This window comes from Stegostoma tigrinum, chromosome 14 (genome assembly GCF_030684315.1).
Source record: "Stegostoma tigrinum isolate sSteTig4 chromosome 14, sSteTig4.hap1, whole genome shotgun sequence".
In the NCBI taxonomy this organism is placed as follows: domain Eukaryota; kingdom Metazoa; phylum Chordata; class Chondrichthyes; order Orectolobiformes; family Stegostomatidae; genus Stegostoma; species Stegostoma tigrinum.
The window spans coordinates 18,867,857-18,888,595 of NC_081367.1; the positions used below are offsets into that span (position 1 = coordinate 18,867,857).

The window sequence follows — 20,739 nt, forward strand, 5'->3', positions numbered from 1 at the left end:
GTACTTCAGGGGAGTTATTGACAATAGGAAAAATGTGAGATCATCTAAACAGAAATTAAGCACCACAGATAAAGACCGCAAAAACTCAATGGTGAAATACAATAATAATTAAATATAGTTTATTTCATTCTGCATTATTTCTGGCACCCAGTTTCAAGATTTATTTGGTCAGTAGATAGAGATTTATTATGCAAACACGTGTCTTGGACTGTAGGGAGAGGGCAGCTAATGAATGCAATTTAACTGTAAAAAGAAGAAAAATAAACATGTTAACAGTAAGCTACAAATTTACAGGAATCAGAATAATGCACTTGTAGTACTTGCAAAGCTTACTTTAGATATGAAGGCAAAAGTCAAGCCTTCAGACTTTGATGATAAACCAGACTGTGTCTGAACAATTATTAACAATGAAAAAATACCAGCTGCCATATCTGTATAGCATAAAGTCTGGTACAGCAAATTAAAAATTACAAATGACTCATCTTCAACACAACTTTAAAAGTGGTAGACGAGTAATTACTTTGCAACACAATTTTCAATCTGGAAAAATTGGGCCAAATTATACTATACAAGTGATTCAAAAACTAAGTACCATACTCCTCTTCTGACTTCAATAGAGTGACTAAACAGTTAATACTTACAACAAAAAAATAGTCTGTTAAAAGGCTAAAATAGAAAAGCGTAAATAAATTTAATGGGAGTTACTTAAACATCTTTCACATGAGATCTTTGGTCAAATGCAATCCAGAACACAATGGATGTAGGTTTGGGGATTTAAGAAAAGATGAAAGCTTCTACTCTATCATCATTAAGATGCTTGTGTCACATTATTAATTCAATATATAAAGCTATCCATAATTCTGAAGAAACAAACTTCATTGAAGTACAAAGTTTGTGGGAGTTGAAATAAAACTCTAGTAAAATACAAAGATAGCAAGAACCACAGATGCTGGAGTCAGAGACTAAGTGCAGAGCTGGAGGAACAGCCGGTCAGGCAACAGAGAAGCAGGAAAGTTGATGTTTCAGATCAAGATCCCAGAAGCATCAACATCCCTACTCCACTGATGCTGTGACCTGCTGTGTTCCTCCAGCTCCACACTGTTGTCTCTCGTAAAGTACAGCTTGTTTTGATGAGTTGCAGGAAAGGGTTAGAAGGGTTACACAATCACTGAAATGACACAGTCCAAAGTCTACTTATAGCTGTTTGTAGCTTCAGTTGAAGCTACATACTCCAATTCAATTCTTCTGGCCTTTCTTGGTAGCATCTTTTAATATGAACCTAGTTTTTTATGCATCTGGTTAGGGCGTAACTGATGTTGACACAGGTTTCAAAAACAAAAATAATTCAGCGCCTTGACATTATCTCTCTCTACGTGCATAAACATTACTGCCAGGGGAGGAATTCAAGCTAAACACTGCACAAATGAAAGAAATGCCTTTCTAAATGTGGCAAGCTACCACCAATTCATTAGCTCCTATAGTCCTTGAAGCAAACTGATAATTCACATGCAACAAACTTCAAAAGATTACTTCTATCATAGCCCGTAGTGTTCAGGGGTGTGTGGGTTATAAGGGGATGGGTCTGGGTGGGATGCTCCAAGGGGCGGTGTGAATTTGTTGGGCCAAAGGGCCTGTTTCCACACTGTACGGAATCTGATCTAATCTAAACATTCAGTTAACTGAACAGTGCAAAATATAAATTGAGCACAATATTCAGTTCTTAAAAGCAAAAGAAGAGTAGTTGACTTCTTTTATTTCCGATTGTCAAAACCAAATTACTGCAGTCTTGTAGAAAGAGGACAAATACAACTTGAAAATTGCAGTTTTCACTTTGCGATCATTAAAACTCATGTGCATCATTAATTTGGATGCCTCAAACTTTCTACACGATTCAAAGTAAAATAACTCATGATTGAATTAAAGATTATTACATATGGCCAAAGAATGGTAACTATTGGTAAGCATCCCGGATTTCCAGAAAAACAAAATAGTTATGAACTAGTATCAGCATGAAAACACATTTGCAAGTGTTAGAATGCCAGCATTAAATCCATGCCAGCAGAGGTGTTCTGTGAAATTTAGCTACACCCATTTTGTGTATGCTTGTCCACTCAGGTGCAATAAGTATGACAGACCATGTAAGAAGCAGAGATAGTTATCTAGTAGACAGTAACAGGTGTCCAATACATTCACGATCCTATCTTATCAGTTCCCCATGGTCTACAGGCGAACACCATACAAATAGTTGAGTGTACCTGGAAAATGGAGGAAGGTTTCAGGGCAGGGATTCACCAAGGAATGAAATATTTACTGAGACTGCACTAGTCCTGTGTAAAGAGGATAAAAAGATTCCACAGGCTATGGTGCACCTTCCTTGTGCAGGTCTCATGTATTTTCAACATCCCTATCAGGAGTCTCGAGTAGATGGAACCAGCCATTGAATTATGCAGACACACATCCTACTGAAGGAGAACAGTCAGATAAAATGGTCAGAAATGCGTCAGTCTAGCATAATCTCTCAGATGTGGATTTGTTAAACATTTAAAAAAACTGCAGACAAGAGATAGCCAACCTTATCTTAAGTGAAAGTAAATTAATTTTGGTTTTGTTTTTGTGAACAAGAGCAGATGGAAATTTTCTAAACTTTGAATGAAGGCTTGTCTTAAAAAATGCACCTTCTTTTCAGCAGATCCAAAAGTAGTTAACCTTTACTGTCCTGTTTCAATTAGAAACTCAAGTTAATTAGTTGTAACTAGTTGAAAATTTAGCTTTGTAGCTACAAAGAGTTGGTTTTACATGCAATAAGCTTCAGCCTGTCCAGCAGAAATCCAAATGAAACCTAATTCTATTGAGTTTAAACAAAACTGTTGTAACTTTTCTGCAAAAATAAAATTGAAGACATGTCTTATTGACTATGCTTCCAAACAAGGTGAAGCAGCAAACAAACATTAGAAACTAGAAATTAGTTCCACGAAGAAAAAGGATAAATGACTGGATATATGAAAAAGGCTGTGTCCCCTTTGTACTATTAAAGAGTCAACATTTCAGCCTTGCGGTCCTTCAAGAGGCTGGTATAGATGCTGCAGAATTGAGTTGTGGGTAGCTTTTCCCCTTAACTCTTTGGCATAAAAATGGTGAAGGTTTTATTTAACTGCAAAAATTTAACTTTTATCAGTTTTATTAATCAATTTTAATGGTGCCAGATGGAAGAATAAAAAAGGGACAACTTATTTTTTCACTTTAAGGCTTACGCTTCTCTGGTCTGTGCATAGTTAATAAGTATTAGATGGACATAAAATTAGAATCATGGTTAACTAACACGTACAGTTGTGAAAAATCAAACTTCCACAGTGCTTTGTAAAATGCTGGTTATTACTTCCACATATGCGGAGGTGTTTAGATCCAGACTCAAATTATTCAAATGTAAAACTGAAAGTTTTAAAAATTTAAATCTTTACTTATGTTAACTACTAATTGTGATTTTAAACTGATTTGTGTGTTTAATAGTTTTGATTGTACAAGAGAAAAAAAAACACTCCTACCCAAAAGGATGTTTAAAACAAGTGAGTTAATCCAAAACACTGTCTTGTCTGGTATGAATGCTTAGCTTGAAGGTGGTAATTCCTTTTAGCTGTTTTGAATTAAGAAAACTTTTGCAAACTTGGGTTTCTGAAATTTGTAAATGCAGTTTAAAATGATACTGGATTAATCTCCAAGCAAGCCACGAGAAAGATATAAACCTTTTAAAATAATTGCGTCTGATCACAGACTGGTCACAACCTGAGAATCAGGATGACAAGGGGAAGATGTTCAAAGCTCTTGAGAAAATACTCATACCCTCTTGACATTTTCATAAAATTACACAAAAGTACAAGAATACCTTGCATGGGAATTATAATGGGATAGCAGTGTCAGTGTGAAGATGTGATTTGTTACGTGCAAAGCAGCTAAAACGCATGGTGAACCTGCGCTGAATAACCAAACTCGGATATGTGCAGTTACTCAACAGTTAATGAGTAATGAGATAACCTTAAAAATTAAAACCAAAGTATGAACAGATGTTCATTTGGAAAACTGCTTTAAAACTACTAGGATTGAATTGAACACAGGCAAAATTACCAAATGAAAAGCTTTGCATGCAAGCAACTGAAGCTTAGATAGAAATAATATTTATCACGGTGGACGTAGGAGAAAGAACAGCAGATTTTTTTTAAGTCTATGTTTTATTTGTTTTTTGAAACATATGCACTTACATGATAATGGATGGTCCTTGTTGGGAGTGTAAGTGTATAGGAGTTTAGGGAGAACCATCCAGTATATTCACTCGCCGTTTACCATAGTAAGCATTCATAAATTCAAAACTTTGAAAATAATGTTAATTTGCATGAGCAAGTAGATACTCTCAGAACTGAGTCAAAAGGTCTTGATTAGTGTAGTATTGTAATAGATTTGCTTGATTTCATTGCATCAAGCCAAACAAAAATAACTTCCAAGAAAGATGTGGCAGAGCACTGAACAATAATGAACACTGGAACTTTGGAAATGTCTTTGTGAATTCAAAATAAAATCACAGTCTAGGGGAAACAATATAACAGAAGTGGCTTTCTTAAAGACCAATTACATGCTAAAGATTGAACAAATTTTCAAAAGGCTTAGAGCGCCGATGACAGACTTATTTGTTATAATTTACTACATTATAGTACATTCACAAAGTGTTATCAAATTGAACAAAGCCATAATGTTCAAAGATTAAACATTCATGTTTGAAGTGAGTTAATAGACCGAACATTAACAAGGTTTGATTTTAGCTAAGTCACAAACTCTTAGTATATTGCCAACTCACTGAAACCACTCCTGTGATGAAATCTCACAAAAGGCAACTGAAAGAGGATTGATAATGCCAGGGTAGACTTTACAAAACAAAGGGATCTATATGCGGCAGGTATATTGTCCTAAAAGAAATATTATTGGACAATAAGATGCTGTCATTATAAAGTTTGTCCTTGCCTGGAATCGAGATATAAAAAATGTACTAATTAAAACCACTGATATTCTAACTGTAGGGAAGGAGTAACTCGGCCATGAGAAAGTGGCAACCAGCAGGGTTGGCACGTCTTGGTGACTGTTGGTATTTTGCTTGTTTCAGCTTTTAATCAATTAATTTTGAGCATTAAGAAAGCCACAGTAGAGGAGTATTAGTACATGTTGCATGCATTGCTATGTGTTGAAAGAAAAAAATAAAATTGTGTTCTTAATTATTCCCATTATTACAGATCAACTAGAATAAGGAGACTAAAATATTCTATAACACTGGCACACACTGCAAAGCAAGAATGAAACATGTTAAAAAAAATCAAAACATTAATACACAAGCTGACGGGAGACCAAAATATTAGGGTTCTGCCAAGACGGTAAAAGAATCTTAAAACAAACCCAATGCCCCTGGATGACATGTCCACGCTGGACTTCCTCCAGTGCCACAACGTTGCCACCCACAGGCTGGAGAAACAGTATCTCCTATCCCACGTGGGAACGCTGTAGCGCAATGGTCTCAACATGGACTTCAAAGCTTCAAAATCTCTGCACCCCCGACCTCATCCCAAGACAGCCCAGCTCATCCCATCTATCCACTCCTCCCACTTCACTGACCAACCGCTGCCTCCACTTCCTACCCACTAGCCTCATTGCCGCCTCCTTGACCTGCCTGTCTTCCCTCCCACCTACCCATCCACCCCTCCCAACTAACCAACCCCCATCCCAACGCCCTGCCTACACCCACCTTTACTGGCTCCATGCCCAACTCCATGACCTGTCTGTCTTCTCTCCACCTATCTGCTCCTCTATCCACCTTCCATCACCGCCTCTCCTTCTGTCTATTTATTTCAGAGTCCCCTTCCCCTCGCCCATTTCTGGAGGATGATCCAGGCCTGAACTGTCAGCTTGCCTGTTCTTTTGATGCTACTTGATCTGCCATGTTCATCCCGCTCTACATCTTATTATCTAAGACTCTAGCATCGGCAGTTCCTACTAGTTCTTACTAAAACATAACAGCTTGAGAAGTGTAAATATATTTATCCTTTTGTGCCAATATTTCAGAGTCTACAAGATCTTCAAACACGGCAACCGATGGATTCACTGTTTCAGAGCCATTTCAATAGGCACTCTAGGATGTAGATTAGATTAATCGGGTCGTCAGGATTTATTGGCTTTTAATTCAATTGTCGCAATACCAAATCCCTACTAATACTGACTCCCTTCACTTCCTCCCTCTCACTAGACTTTGTTTTTCCTAACGTTATCAGGACAACATCTGTGTCCTCCTTTGTGAAGGCAAACAAGAATGGTCGGCCATCTCTTTGCTCCCAATTGTAACTTCCCCTGTTTCTGACTCTACTAATCTTTTCCTATTATCATGCCTTTAGAAGCTGTTACAATCAGTTAGCATGTTCCCTACAATCTTCCTCTTGTACTCTATTTTCCCCCTCTTTATCCCCTTTTGCTGACATCTAAACTGCTCCACAGCCTCAGGTCTGCTGCTTTATTGGCCAATTTATATGCCTCATCTTGGGGACAAAAACAGTCCCTGATTTCTCTTGTTAGCCATTGTCGAGTCATTTTATTTTTGTGCCATTTTTGGAACTGAAGCAAAAGATTTCATTTACAAGCATAAACTCATGCAAACATGTTTCCACCTTTCCAACAAAGTAAGATTCTCGAACTGCAACAGTTTTAAGTTATTCGGTTAAACATTTGTTTAAAAATCCAGCGGCAAATATCAATTAATTCCTTTAGCACATTAATTCCGAGCATACCTGATTTTAAAAGGAACCCAGAGGATGAGAGGAATTCATTTGGAGCAGCTAAGTTGGAGTGTTGGTCCTTAGGATGACTTGATCCTTAAATAAATAAAAGGGCATAGTCATTTAAATGACTATCTTTATTTTAAAAAATAAAGTTAAGAATCATTTTACTGCAAAAAATGAGATATGTACAGCATTCAGCATGACTACTCCTGAAAGGCCCCACAGTACTGAATACATTTAGAGTCGTAGATATGTCAGCATAGAAACAGACCCTTTTATCCAACACATCCACACGGACCAGATATCCTCAATAAATCCAGTCCCATTTGGCCCTTATCCCTCTAAACCTTTCTTATTCATATACCATCCAGATGCCTTCTAACTGTTGTAATTGTAGCAGGCTCCACTACTTTCTCTGGCAGCTCATTCTGTATACACACTATCCTGTGTGAAAGAGTTACCCTCAGGTCCCTTTTAAATCTTTCCCCTCTCACCTTAAACCTATGACCTCCAGTTTTAGACTCCCTCACCCCAGGAAAAAGACCTTGTCTATTCATCCTATCCAACCCCTCATGATTGTATAAATCTCTAGAAAGTCAGCCCCTCAGCCTCTGACACTCCAGGGAAAATTGCCCCAACCTACACAGCCTCTCCGTGTCACTCAAACCCAATATCCTTGTAAATCTTTTCTGAATTCTTTCAAGTTTCACAGTAAATTTCCTATACTATGGGACCAGAATTGCATGCAGTATTCCAATAGTGGCCTAGCCAATGACCTGCACAGCCATAACATGACCTCCCAACTGTGATACTCAATGCACTGACCAATAAAGGAAAGTATACCAAACTCCTCCTTCACTATCCTATCTGCCTGCAACTGCACTTTCAAGAAATTACGTAGCTGCACTCCAAGGACACTTTCTTCAGCAATGCTCCCAAGGACCTTACTAGGAAGTGTGCAAGTCCTGCCCTGTTTTGCCTTACCTAAATGCAGCACCTCATATTTATCTAAATTAAACTCCATCTGCCATTTCTCAGTCCATTGTTCCATCTGATCAAGATTCCATTGTACTCTGAGTTAATGTCCTTTGCTATCCAATATACCACCAATTTCGGTGTCATCTGTAAACTCACTAATCATTCCTCTGTTCACATCCAAACCATTTACAAAAATGGCAAAAAGCAGTAGATCCAGCACTGATCCTTATAGTACAGCACTGGTCACAGGCCTCCAGTCTGAAAACTACTATCCACCAGCACCTTGTCTTCTACCTTTGAGCCAGCTCTGTATCCAAATGGCTAGTTCTCCCTGTATTCCACGTGATCTGATCTTGCTAACCCAGTCTACCATGAGGAACCCTGTCAAATGCCTTACTGAAGTCCATTTATCACGTCCACTGCTGTGCTCTCACTCCTCTTCATTACTTCTTCAAAAAAACTCAACTTAGTGAGATACGATTTCCCACACACAAAGCCACATTGACTATCCATAACCAGTCCTTTTTCTCCTATGATTCCCTCCAACAACTTGCCCACCATCAACATCAGGCTCACTAGTCTATAGGTCTCTGACTTTTCCTCAGCACATTTCTGAAATAGTAGCACCACATTAGCCAACCTCCGGTCTTTCAGTACCTCACCTATCCATGACACAAATGTCTCATCAAGGGGCCCAGCAATCACTCTTCACACTTCCCAGAGTTTGAGGATATACCTGATCAGGTGCCGGGGATTTATCCACTTGTGCATTTTAAGACACCCAGCACCAGCTCCGCTGTAATATGGCCATTTTTCAAGATGTTGCTTTTTTTTTCCCCCCCTACGTTCTATACCCTCCATATCCTTCTCCATACTAAACAAATATTTTGCATCAGTGCTTTCTATCTCCCCAGTCTCCTATGGTACAACATACAGGTGGCCATGATGATCTTTAAGGGGCCCTATTGTATCCCTAGTTACCCTTTGTCCTTAATGTATTTCTGGAATCCTTTTGGATTCTCCTTAACCCAATTTACCAAAGCGCTCTCATGTTCCCTTTTTGATCTCCTGATTTCCCTCTTAAGTATACTCCTACTGCCTTTATAATTTTCTAGGCATTCACTTGATCTCTGCTGTCTATACCTGACATACACTTACTTTCTTTCCCCTAGGCCAAAACCTCAATTTCTCTAGTCATCCAGCATTCCTTATATAAAACTGATTTCTTTTCAAGTTACATAACAAAATTGCAATCAGATGCATGCCACCTTTAATCGGGGAAGAAATTAACAGGAACATTAAAGAGAACGTGTTTCAAAAAGTATATTCACAAATTTAAAAATACTAAACTGGATAATTCTGATCATCTATCTTTATAACCATGACATTACATTAAAGCACACCGAAAACATTCTTTTCAAGGGCACACTAGCATTCATTTGTGTTGAGCACAAGCCAAGGGCAGAGCTTCTATAAAAGTGAAGCTTTTCTAGTATTTAGTGAAGAGCACGGTAGCATATTAATTATGTTACTAACAGTCCCAAGACAAAAAACAAAATACCGAATATGTTGAAAGTCTGAAGCAAAAAAACAGAAAACTGCTAGAAATACTCAGATTCTGGCAACATCTGTGGGGAGAGAAACTGATTCATGTTTCAAGGAGCTAATGTGTAGTTAAAGTAGTCTGATGACCAAACATTAAGAAAATCACCTAATGACCAGGGTCTAGGCTTGAAACGTCAGCCTTCCTGCTCCTAAGATGCTGCTTAGCCTGCTGTGTTCATCCAGCTCCACACTTTGTTATCTCGGATTCTCCAGCATCTGCAGTTCCTACTATCTCTAATCACCACCTACCTCTCTTTAGTCAATACTGCATATTAAACAGCACTTGGAAAAAAACCACGAAGGATACGTGAGAACAAAACGTATTCTGGGTAGGAACTGTCAATGCTTATCACCAAGATTGGCTTAGCAGCAACATGGCTGACAGTTGACCCCCATTCTTGATGGATGCAGTGAGATAAGCAATACAAGTTGACCTTGACTGTAAACTTTACCCATCACAGATGCAACATGTCTGAACAATATTAGGAAGAATATTCCAGGGGAGACAATGGCCTAGCGGTATTATCACTAGACAATTAATTCAGAAACTCAGTATCATGGAGACCAGCAGATGGTGGGATTTGAAATAAAAATAAATTAAAAATCTGGAATTAAAGAATCCATTGATGACTATGAAGCCATTGCCAATTGCCAGAAAAACTGATGTGGCTCACTAATGTCTTCAGAGAAGGAAATCTGTCATCCTTACCCTATCTGACCTACATGCTACTCTGAACTGCACCGTGTTGACTCTTAACTGCACTCTGAAATGGCCTAGCAAGCCACTCAGTCGTATCAATCACTACGAAGCCTTAAAAACCACCGGGCCTTGACCTTGGCACCTGCAATGTCTTCCTTAGAAAGATGTAGGCACTACTGTCAAAATTGCGAGCGTTGTCTCAAAGCAATTCAAACAACAGCCCAATATAGCCATACTCACGGAATTACACAGTACAGACAATATCCCAGCAACTCAAGACTGGCATCCATGAGTCACTGTGAGCCAGCAACAGCATCAGAATTGTACATCAGCACAATCAACAACCCACACATTCCCCACCTCAACCGCTACCAAAGCAGGAAATCAAGACTGGTTCAATTGAGAGTGTAGGACAGCATGCCGTGAGTGGAGCCATGCATACTTAAAAACGAAGTGTCAACCTGGTGTAACTGATCGACAGAACTAAATAATCTACAACTAACTGATCACATCTGAACTCTAGGATAATAAAATGTGAGGCTGGATGAACACAGCAGGCCAAGCAGCATCTCAGGAGCACAAAAGCTGACGTTTCGGTGAACTCTAGTCCTGTTATATCCAGTCAAGAACAGTGGTGGATAATTGAACAACTCACTACAGGAAAAGGCTCCACAAGTATCCCAATTCTCAATGATGAAAAAGGCCAACCCATCAGTGAAAAAGACAAGGCTGAAGCATTTGCAACAATCTTCACCCAGGATTGCCAAATGGATGATGCATCTCAGTCTCCACTAGAGGTCCCCAACATCACATACCAGTTTTCAGCCAATTCAATTCACTCCAAGTGACATCAAGAAACAGGTGGAAACACTGGATACTGAAAAGACGAGGGGCCCTGACAACATTCCATGAAAACTTGTGCTCCAGAACTTGTCATTCCTTGAGTCAAGTACTTCAAGTACAGTTACAACATTGGCATCTACCCAAAATTGTCCAGGTATGCCCTGTACACAAAAGCAGGAAAAATCCAATCCAGCCAATTACGACCCTATCAGCCCACTTTCTATCGTCAGTGAAGTGAGCTGTAATCAGCAGTGCTATCAAACAGCATCTGTTCAGCAATCTGCTCATGGAACCCAAACTGAGTGGGATTTGAAATTAGAAAAAATTAAAATCTGGAATTAAGAATCCATTGATTGTCCAGGGCCCCTCGACTTTTCAGTATCCAGTGTTTCCACCTGTTTCTTGATGTCACTTGGAGTGAATTGAATTGAAAAGCTCAGCAGGTCTGGCAGCGTCTGTGGAGGAGAAAACAGTTAACCTTTCGGGTCCAATGACTCTTCTTCAAGTGACCAGTCACTCAGCTGCTAACCGGATTAGGGTCCGTGTACAAACATGGACAAAAAGAGCAGAACTCGAGAGGTGATGTCAAGGACTGCTGCAAGGCTGCATGTGATTGAGAATTGCATCAAAAAGCTCAGGCAAAACTGGAACCAGGGGCAAACTCTCCTCTGACTGAAGTCATACCTGACACATAGGAGGATGGTTGTGCTTGTTGAAGGTCAGTCATCTCAGTTCGAGGACAACTCTGCAGGATTTCCACAGGATAGTGTCCCAGCCTTGCGCTGGGCTTCGCAGGAACACTGCAGCAAGCTTCCACTACAAACCCACCGATTCCCACAGCTACCAGGACTATACATCCTCACATCCCACTTCCTGTAAAGACTCCATCTCATTCTCTCAGTTCCTCCGTCTCTGTCGGATATGTTCAGGTGAGGCAACTTCGACAAGGGAGCCTCCAAAATGTCCGCATTCTTCCTCAACCGAGGATTCCCCAGCTCTGTTGTCGACAGGGCCCGCAATCGGGTCCGACCCATCCCCTGCATTTCTGCCCTCACCCCTTCTCTTCCCTCCAGCAACAGTGATAGGGTTCTCCTTATCCTCAGCATTCACATCCAGAAGATCATCAGACACCATTTCAGCCACCTCCAGCAAGATGCCACCACCAGGTACATACTACCCTCCCCCCCCTTGCCTGTCTTCCACAGGGACCGTTCTGTCCAGGACACCCTGGTCCACACTTCCTTCACCCCAAACACCTCCCCACAGCCCTATGGCACCTTCCCCTGTAACCGGCGAAGGTGCAACACCTGCCCATTTACCTCCTCACTCCCCAGAATGTCTACGTTTTGCTCGCAAAAAAGACCCTGAACTACCTGCCACTTTAATGCACCAACTTGCTCCCTGGCCAACATCTGTGTCTCTGGATTGCTACAGTGTTCCAGTGGAGCGCAAGCTGGAAGAACAACACCTCATTCTCCGCTTGGGGACCCTACGGCCCTCCAGACTCAATATTGAGTTCAATACGTTTAGGGCTTAAACTTCTATGTCCCAGCCCCCACTCCACACACCAGGCCTTGTTACCACATAGCCTGCCATTACAGCACCCCCCCCCGGTTGTTAGTCACTAACAGTCCCCATTAACAACTATTCATCCTCCCAGCCTGATTGTTAGCAACTCTTTACCTGTCTAAATGTCTGTCTGTCTCTTTGGGCTCTATCCTATCATTTACACCCTACCCCACCCACCTCCCTATTTTCTGCAGATAACCTGACATTTTCCCAGCCACCATCAGTTCTGAGGAAGGGTCACTGGACCCGAAACGTTAATTGTTTTCTTTCCACAGATGCTGCTAGGCCTGCTGAGCTTTTCCAGCAACTTTGCTCTTGTTCATTATTTAACTTCTACCTGGCATATACTTTGCTCTACTATCAAAGTCACAGGGGCCATGACTATATCCAGGTACACTTAAAACAGCGCCAACTTGGACCAACTACAACATAGAACTATACACATGTTAAACAGGTGGTAACAAGTAAAAACAGAACAAATTAATTGCATAAACAAATCAAATCAAAGCTCTGCTCTCACTACATGCAGCATAAATGGTAAACATTTGAAGAGTTGACAATCCTATGAAGGAAAAGACTTGTCAACATCCCTAATCCTCCACAGCAGCAGAGCCGAACTGGAATACACATGTTGAAACTTCTGCAATTTTTGCAGTTAGATTTGTCAAGTGGATGATCTCTAAGCTTTCTCAAAGGACCCCCCTGTCACAGAAGTTAGTCTTCAGCAAATTCAAATCATTCTCTACGTGCTATCACCAAATTGCTAAATACACCGAGTTACAGAATATATCATTGCCTTCACAATAGTCCAGCTGTAGTGGGAAAGATTTGTTCTTCAGAACCAGTCACAACTCAAGCTAAGCTTTAACAGGACAACAATATTGCCATCCACCTGCAAGTGGAAAATTGTCCACATATGCATGCCCTGCCCACAAAAAGCAGAAATAATCTAAGCCAATTAGCATCTCCATCAAAAAGGTGACAGAGGCAACAGTCCTTATACGCTACATGATCACTCAACGATGTGCAGTGATCACAAAATTAATTGGTTATTTACTCCAAATTGGAGTACACACCGAATCAAAACTGTCAATAGAACAAAACCAAGCAGCCCTTACTCACCAGCAATCTACTCAATTAGGATTCTATCAGGACCATCGTTCCAGATCTCAGTTCTGCCTTGGTCCAAACGTTAGATGAATCAGAGAGCTGAGATGAAGTGAGAGTGACTGCTCTTGACATTATGACAGTATCTGATTGCATACAACATCAAGGAGCACCAGCAAAACTGAAGGCAACGTCAATCAGTAGAAATTTTTAAAGTCAGAATTAAAAGTAGCATAGGAAGGAAAATGGTCAAGGTTGTTGCAGGCCAACAGAGTCCCAGGATATCCTAAAACCCCATGGCATTATTGACACTAAACTTATTAATATTATACTAGGGATATAAACAAGCAGAAACTTAATGCAATCAGTCCCATAAAGTCTTGAGTGCAAACTAGGTAGGCTGCACTCTTTACCCTCCTGACTCCCAAAACATATCCATCAAGGCACATGTCAGGAATGCAATGAAATCCACTTGCTTAGGATGAGTGCAGCTTCAACCTTAAGGTGATCAACACGATCAAGACAAAGCAGCCTGTTTGATTTGTAACCTAACCATGACTTCAAAGATTAACTCCATTGGCTTTAAAATTTGCTTAGGTTTCTTCAACAGCAGTTACAAAATATACAACCTTCAAGTATCACATCTTTCTAACGTGGAAACCTATCACCATTCTTTCATTGTTGCAGGATTACAACCCTGAAAATCTTTAGTGAACAGGATTGTGACTGTACCCACACCAGAAGAGTTACTGATTTATGAATGCAGATTGCCATCACTTTTCCAAAATCTGGTCAGAAGGGGAGTAAGTGCTGGCCTCACCAGTGACGTGCACATGCCCTGAATGAATCGAAACAAGTGTCCACGTCTGATAGTGGAAATTCCTCAATTGGCTGTAATCAGATACACCACTCCAACACTCAGATGACTTAACTTAATAGACTACAGAGTTTTGAGAAGATTTGTAGCTCAGCTTGAGGTTCTGGATGCGAGTTTGCTCGCTGAGCTGGAAGGTTAGTTTTCAGATGTTTCGTCACCATTCTAGGTAACATCATCAGTGAGCCTCCGACAAAGCGCTGGTGTTATGTCCCGCTTTCTATTTCTCTGTTTAGGTTTCCTTGGGAGACCTAAACATAAATAGAAAGCGGGACATAACACCAGCGCTTCGTCGGAGGCTCACTGATGATGTTACCTAGAATGGTGACGAAACATCTGAAAACTAACCTTTCAGCTCAGTGAACAAACACACATCCATAACTTAACAGACATTAGACTGAACATTAGTCCAGATACCATGAGTGAAAAGAGCACCATTTAATTCAAATTTAAAACTCTCATATGAAGAATGCACGTGAAGGCAATGCACATCATGCTTGAGCAATCAAATTAGTAAGTTAGCAAAATACTCCAAATCATTAAACTGACCTGGGTCTTTTCGCCCTGGTTTTTCAAACCGCCGCTCTCCCCTATTAAAAGTAAAAAGAACTTAAAATTTCCTTCTAGTTAAGAGCCACAGTACTAAAGTAATTAACAGATTACTCAACATTAGAACCATTTTGGACAAGTGACAAAGAATGCTTTTAACTAAACCAAACTACTACTTTTTACTATCAAAGGAATCCTCCATACAGTCTCAAATTTATGAATCAAAGGTATGTTCCAGGGATCCAATATTAACTCCTGGAATTAAAAATTTTTGTTTGAAATTGACAATATTGCACTTACTCTAAACATTCTACTGAAATCATAATATGGGGCTTTGTTTTTCTATACTTACTGGTCCATGATTCATGGTACTGTTAGTGATGAGTCAGCAAACACTCTTATGCAAATGAAGGAATGAAACATCAATAAAATCTACAAAAAGATGAACTAAATTGTAAAATCTTTTTGATTGCATCTGGGAATTGAAAGCAACCGTGTGAAATGTGATGCAGTAAGTTTCAGTGATGGACAACACCAGCGTGATTAGTATTTACTGGGCACAGTCTTAATATACAGATGTATTCTGAATATGGATCAGAGAATTTATTTACTCTTACAGACAGCAGTGTTAACTCAAATCCAAATGGCCCTTGGTTATTCTCCTTTAAAACTGCCCAACCCACACCGGAATGCAGGTATGCTGCAATACTTTGCAAGGGAGAGCAATTTCATAATATCCAAAAATAACTTCACAACAATGGAGTGCAAACAAAGAACAAAAACTTTACGCTGTCCATTCTCAAATCCTCTGAAGCTCCCAAACATTTCACACTGAAATGCCTTTTCATGTGTAGTTATTATTGTTTACATGTTTGCCTACATTGCAGTGTTTCACATTTTAAACTTAAAAACAAACACAAATAGACATTAATCAAAACACTGGCAACAGCCCTGAGTTTTCTATATTGTAATTTCACAAGTTCAAATATTTAAAAAGGAATAGTTAGTTATAATGTGGTAACACAGGGACAGTATGTTGAGGCATTATTTTCTAGTCCATCTGTAGGACGAAATTTAGAGTGGCAAGTGCTAATCTCGTTTCTTCTATTGCAAAGCAGCAAAAACCTACCATTTTACTTAAGATAAAACAGGAAATGCAACACTCACCAAAATAAACCCTTCTTGAATAACTTTAATAGGCAAAATTTCAAATCTGTTCAATATTCCCTATAACAATTCTTTAAAGCTAAATTCAGCATAAACCTGTTAGAAATACAAGTTTAAACATTGCTACCGAATTCAAGGTACTGAGCTGGACAAAAGCACAAGCACAAGGCAAGTACTCAATTTACAGGAATGTGTGAACTTTAAGATTAAAACAATAAAAATACTGTGGCATTAAATCTGTTGGCTACTCATGTACAACTATTGCTCTCACTAGTAATATTGCCATTTTAAACAGTTGTGGGTATAGTATTTGCTTTTGACCCCTCCATCTCTTTTAAACAAAAATATGCAGATATTAATCTGATGTACATGCATAGAGATTTTCATCTGTTTTGATCAGTTTGTCATGAAATTATGTAAAGAGTGAGTTTCAATTAAAAATTAAAACTTATAGAAGCAAATCAAAAATTGTAACACTATGCTTCCCAAAGGGCTGCTCAAAGCTTTGGACAGATCACATGCTGCAAGTTCAAAGCTCTGAAAGCTTGCATATTTGGAGCTGTTGGGAGGAAACAGAAAACACATTGTCCAAATTCATAAACGTCAATTTATTCTACTAATCAAAACAGGCAATTTCCTTCTAATATTTTTGTAGAAAGATTTCAATTCTCTCACCTGACTTAAAATATTATAACTTTACTATGAGCATTACATATCTTACAAAAATAAATGTATTTAAAACTCTATACATGAAGTCCAAAACTACAATGATGCACTTTAAGCTGACAAAGATATAATCATGCTTTTACTGTGCAGTTAATAACTGCACACTATTCTTAAAATTCCATGTTAATTATTTGGTTCCAACAGTTGAGAACATTCTAAAGTAAACTTTCTCACACCTGAGAAGTTAATATCTACTACCAATAAGCTTCAAATATATACCACAGCACAAAATACGCTTTGGGTAACTGGCAAAGGTGAATCACTTTCTTTACCTGATGAGTAAGCTGGGCAATGGAACTAATTGGTTGCTCTTTCAAACAATCAGCCAAGGCCGAATACCCTCCATCTGGGTTGTATGATTTGAGAGTCTAAATTAAGGGCTCCAACAAACCCATGATGTTGAATTTAGAATTTCTGGATAGACGTATGGCACATAGCTCACTTGGCAATTATTCAAGAAGATACTGACGCAAACTGCAAATTTAAAAGCACAACTACAGCATATTCTGACACAATGGAACGCACACATTTGCAAAACAGATTAAATAAGGACAGTCTTCAGTATTATTTTGGGAGTTTTTGTTAAATACAATTTAATTGCTATTGGGATAATTACACTATTACAGTGAAAATATTTCAATTCTAAAATCATAGTAAATATCAGGGGGAGACAGCAACACTGTTGCTATGCAAATGCAATGTTAAATTAGAAGAATGTTTCAAAATGTTTTAAAGATTAAACGACAAATTAGGTTTGCAGCAGCACACAATCTAAAGCAGAACAGCAGCAAATGATATTATGAATAATGAAGATTGAAATAGGAGGTCCATGTTCTCGAGAAGATATAATTTACAAAATTCAGTCCACAATAGAACAGGATGCTGAGGTTACAAATTCAGTCCAATTAAACCTTGCACAGTACTTCCAACAGAATGAAATGGATGGCAAGTTTACGGACTGTGTTTCAGGGCTCTAAGATAATGGTTTCTACCTCCAAAGTGTGAGGATGGAGCTAAAATTACAGTTTAGAGACTGAATATCAGAGAAGCACATTGACACGAGTGGAATCTAAGCAGTGGAATCTGACATCAATAAGCAGTCTCATGTCTTGAAGTGAAATTGACATATTCCTGGAAAATCCCAAAGTAACAGAATTGATGGCAAAACCAATCACTAATGGAAAAGCTCTTGACACGACAACCCTTCACAGCAAGGTAATGGAGATGGTAAAGGACAGAAAAGGATGAACATATCCAATTGTTTTAAGATAGTCATTACTTTGAAAACATTGACCAAAGAATTAACTCAATCAGAACCAAGCTACCACAGTATCACTAGAAGATCAACTCACCTTTCCTCCCAACTCTGTGATCTGTGCATTTCTCGAACTCCTCGACCAAAACCCCCTTCACCTTCGTCAAAGCTTCTTTGGTAAAAACCACTTTCACCTCGCCCTCTACCTGATGGAAAACAAAGGCTTACAGACTACTTAAGAAGAAACACTTAAAATTTCCTGTTATATTTTTTTTCTCCTACAATATATTTAGATGATGTATTCTTCAACATACATCTTCAAAATAAAGAAACTGGCAGTATTAAGTGCATGAGGCTAAACTAAAAAAAATGTAGCATATAGCAAGAAACTTTCAAATGGCGTCAGGAATTGAATCCAGTCCAAATGAAGGGGGGGGAGGGAGGGAGGGAGGGAGGGAGGGAAGATCTATCAATCATAAATATCACACATGATGTGCCTTTACGGTAGTCCTTATGAATATGTAAAAAAGTGCCCATAGTATGGGTAACCATATGCAAGTTTCATCAAAAGACAAAATTCATTGCATAGGTGCAGAGGTTGTTGAGGTATCCATAACGGCACTGACTGTTCAATCTCTCAGAATTACTAACCTAAATTGGCCAAACACTGTTGCTGGCACTTACTATTCCGAAAAAAAAAGGTTTGTTAACATTTTCTTGACATACTCAACCTGACCTCACTGAAGAATCCTAAAGCATTATGCGGTGTCACTGAAACATCTGCTATTTATTAAAGATTTTGTCATTTGCAATCTCAACAGGTGACTTGTACTGATATTACTGCCAACAAACGCTGATCCAGCATAAGCTCAACATGCCAAATACATGGTATATTTCTAACCAAACTGTTCAGAGATGTTTTTACACACTTCTGGAGCAGGTGGGGCTTGAGTCTGGGCCTCTTGGGTCAGAGGTGAGGACACTACCACCACACCACAAGCACCCTCTTAATGCACAGTTCTCTCTCTGTCACAATTCCCCATTTCCTTCCAATTACACATTATCCACATTGCATTTGCACAAGGTGTTCTTTAGGCATTCTGGTATGACATTCTATTTACCCCTTTCACCTATTTTGTGCTCGCAAGCAAATAGTTATTTTTAAATAGCGATGTTATTACCACAGATGTCAATTCAGACTTTCTTTCAAAAGAAAACAACTTTGACGAATTAAGGAACTTCTCACAAAAAAAGTGACAGCGATGCCCCACAGGGTTTTGTTATGTGACTGCTTCTGCCCACAACATAAATCAAAGGTTTAGACATGGAACTGGGGACTGTGATGTCTAAACCTTCACAAAAACAAACAGGACACACAGCAAATACTTTTGCTTGAAAAACAAACTTTAGATCTACTACTGGCGCAGTAAGAATGGGTGATGAGGAGAGGAGGATTAGGGGTGCATGGGGAGAGTAGCACTTCAAGTGGACATGCTCGTAAAAATGCAGACAGAATATGGTTTTACTGCAAGACATCAAATATAAAGATTTAATGTTTCTGTGAACCTACATAAAATGTCAGTAATATCAGAACCACATGTATTACCCGGCAAAGTTAAAACTCATGTTCCAATCAATGCTAACATTTCCCAGAACAAAACTTTAACATGAGCCTTAACTCTGAAATAATCAAAGCAAAAATAAAGTATCTGAGTTGGCAAGAAATCTGGAGTGCTGTGCATAATATTGGTTGCAAAGGAAAAGTAACAATACAGGACTTGAGGCCCTGTTATTGGAATGAGTATATTTTAAAATCTATTGGAGGGCCAGTCTGGTGCCAGCAGGCACAGTAGGATCTTAGGATCGATTTGGCGATCCGCTGGAGGAAAAAAAAGTGAAAAATAAATTTTTGGACATTATTTAAAGGAAGGATGCAAGTGTCTTTGGAGGTAGTTCAAAGAAGGTCTAACAAACTAGTAGTGGAATAGGTGAATTATCTTATGAGGAAACAAAGAATAAGCCAGGTTTATATCTGCTCGAGTTTAGAAGATTAAGAGGTGACTTGATTGAAAAAATACAAAATCCTGAGGGATCTTGAAAAGGTAGATGTGGAGAGGTTGTGGTTTCTCACTGGAAAATCTACAGTTAGGGGCTCACTATTCAGAAATATTAAACTTCTGGCCAGTTCTAAAAACATAACTTCAGGAGACTAGGAGAAATGTCAACTAAAAAGTGGCAAGTACAACGATGCATGCACTTTGCATTCTTACGCAAGTGTGCTGCCAACCTCTTGCTTAGTACAGGCACAGAGTTCACATTGTTATTCAACCATTTTTAAGTTTACTTGCAATGAAGAGATCCAGAATGAATAATATAGGCAATTGGATAGTATTATTTCTACAGTTTTGTTGTTACTCATGATGACCACAAAGTAAAAACCTTAACTGTTGGGGTCAGCCATTATTCGAATCAATACAACTATGGTAGTACGCTTGTTACCATTAAGGCAAAATTAGGAAGCCAATGCCCATGATCTGTTTGAAACACAAAATACAAGATGAAA

General features: G+C 39.1%; 1 protein-coding gene across 3 annotated transcripts in view; it reads right to left on the minus strand.

Annotated features, from left to right (window-relative positions):
- The window catches only part of gigyf2 (GRB10 interacting GYF protein 2), a 135,708-nt gene that overhangs the window by 72,908 nt on the left and 42,061 nt on the right, over positions 1 to 20,739 (minus strand). For 2 of the 3 annotated variants that reach the window (XM_059651035.1, XM_048542022.2), the window contains exons 6-8: positions 18,274 to 18,382; positions 15,029 to 15,069; positions 6,813 to 6,896 (exon numbers count right to left, since the gene is read on the minus strand). In XM_059651035.1, coding sequence (XP_059507018.1) covers positions 6,813 to 6,896; positions 15,029 to 15,069; positions 18,274 to 18,382 — 234 coding nt within the window. Of the gene's footprint in view, positions 1 to 6,812; positions 6,897 to 15,028; positions 15,070 to 15,380; positions 15,441 to 18,273; positions 18,383 to 20,739 lie in introns of those variants that run through there. The other variant, XM_048542023.2, reaches the window with a different exon arrangement.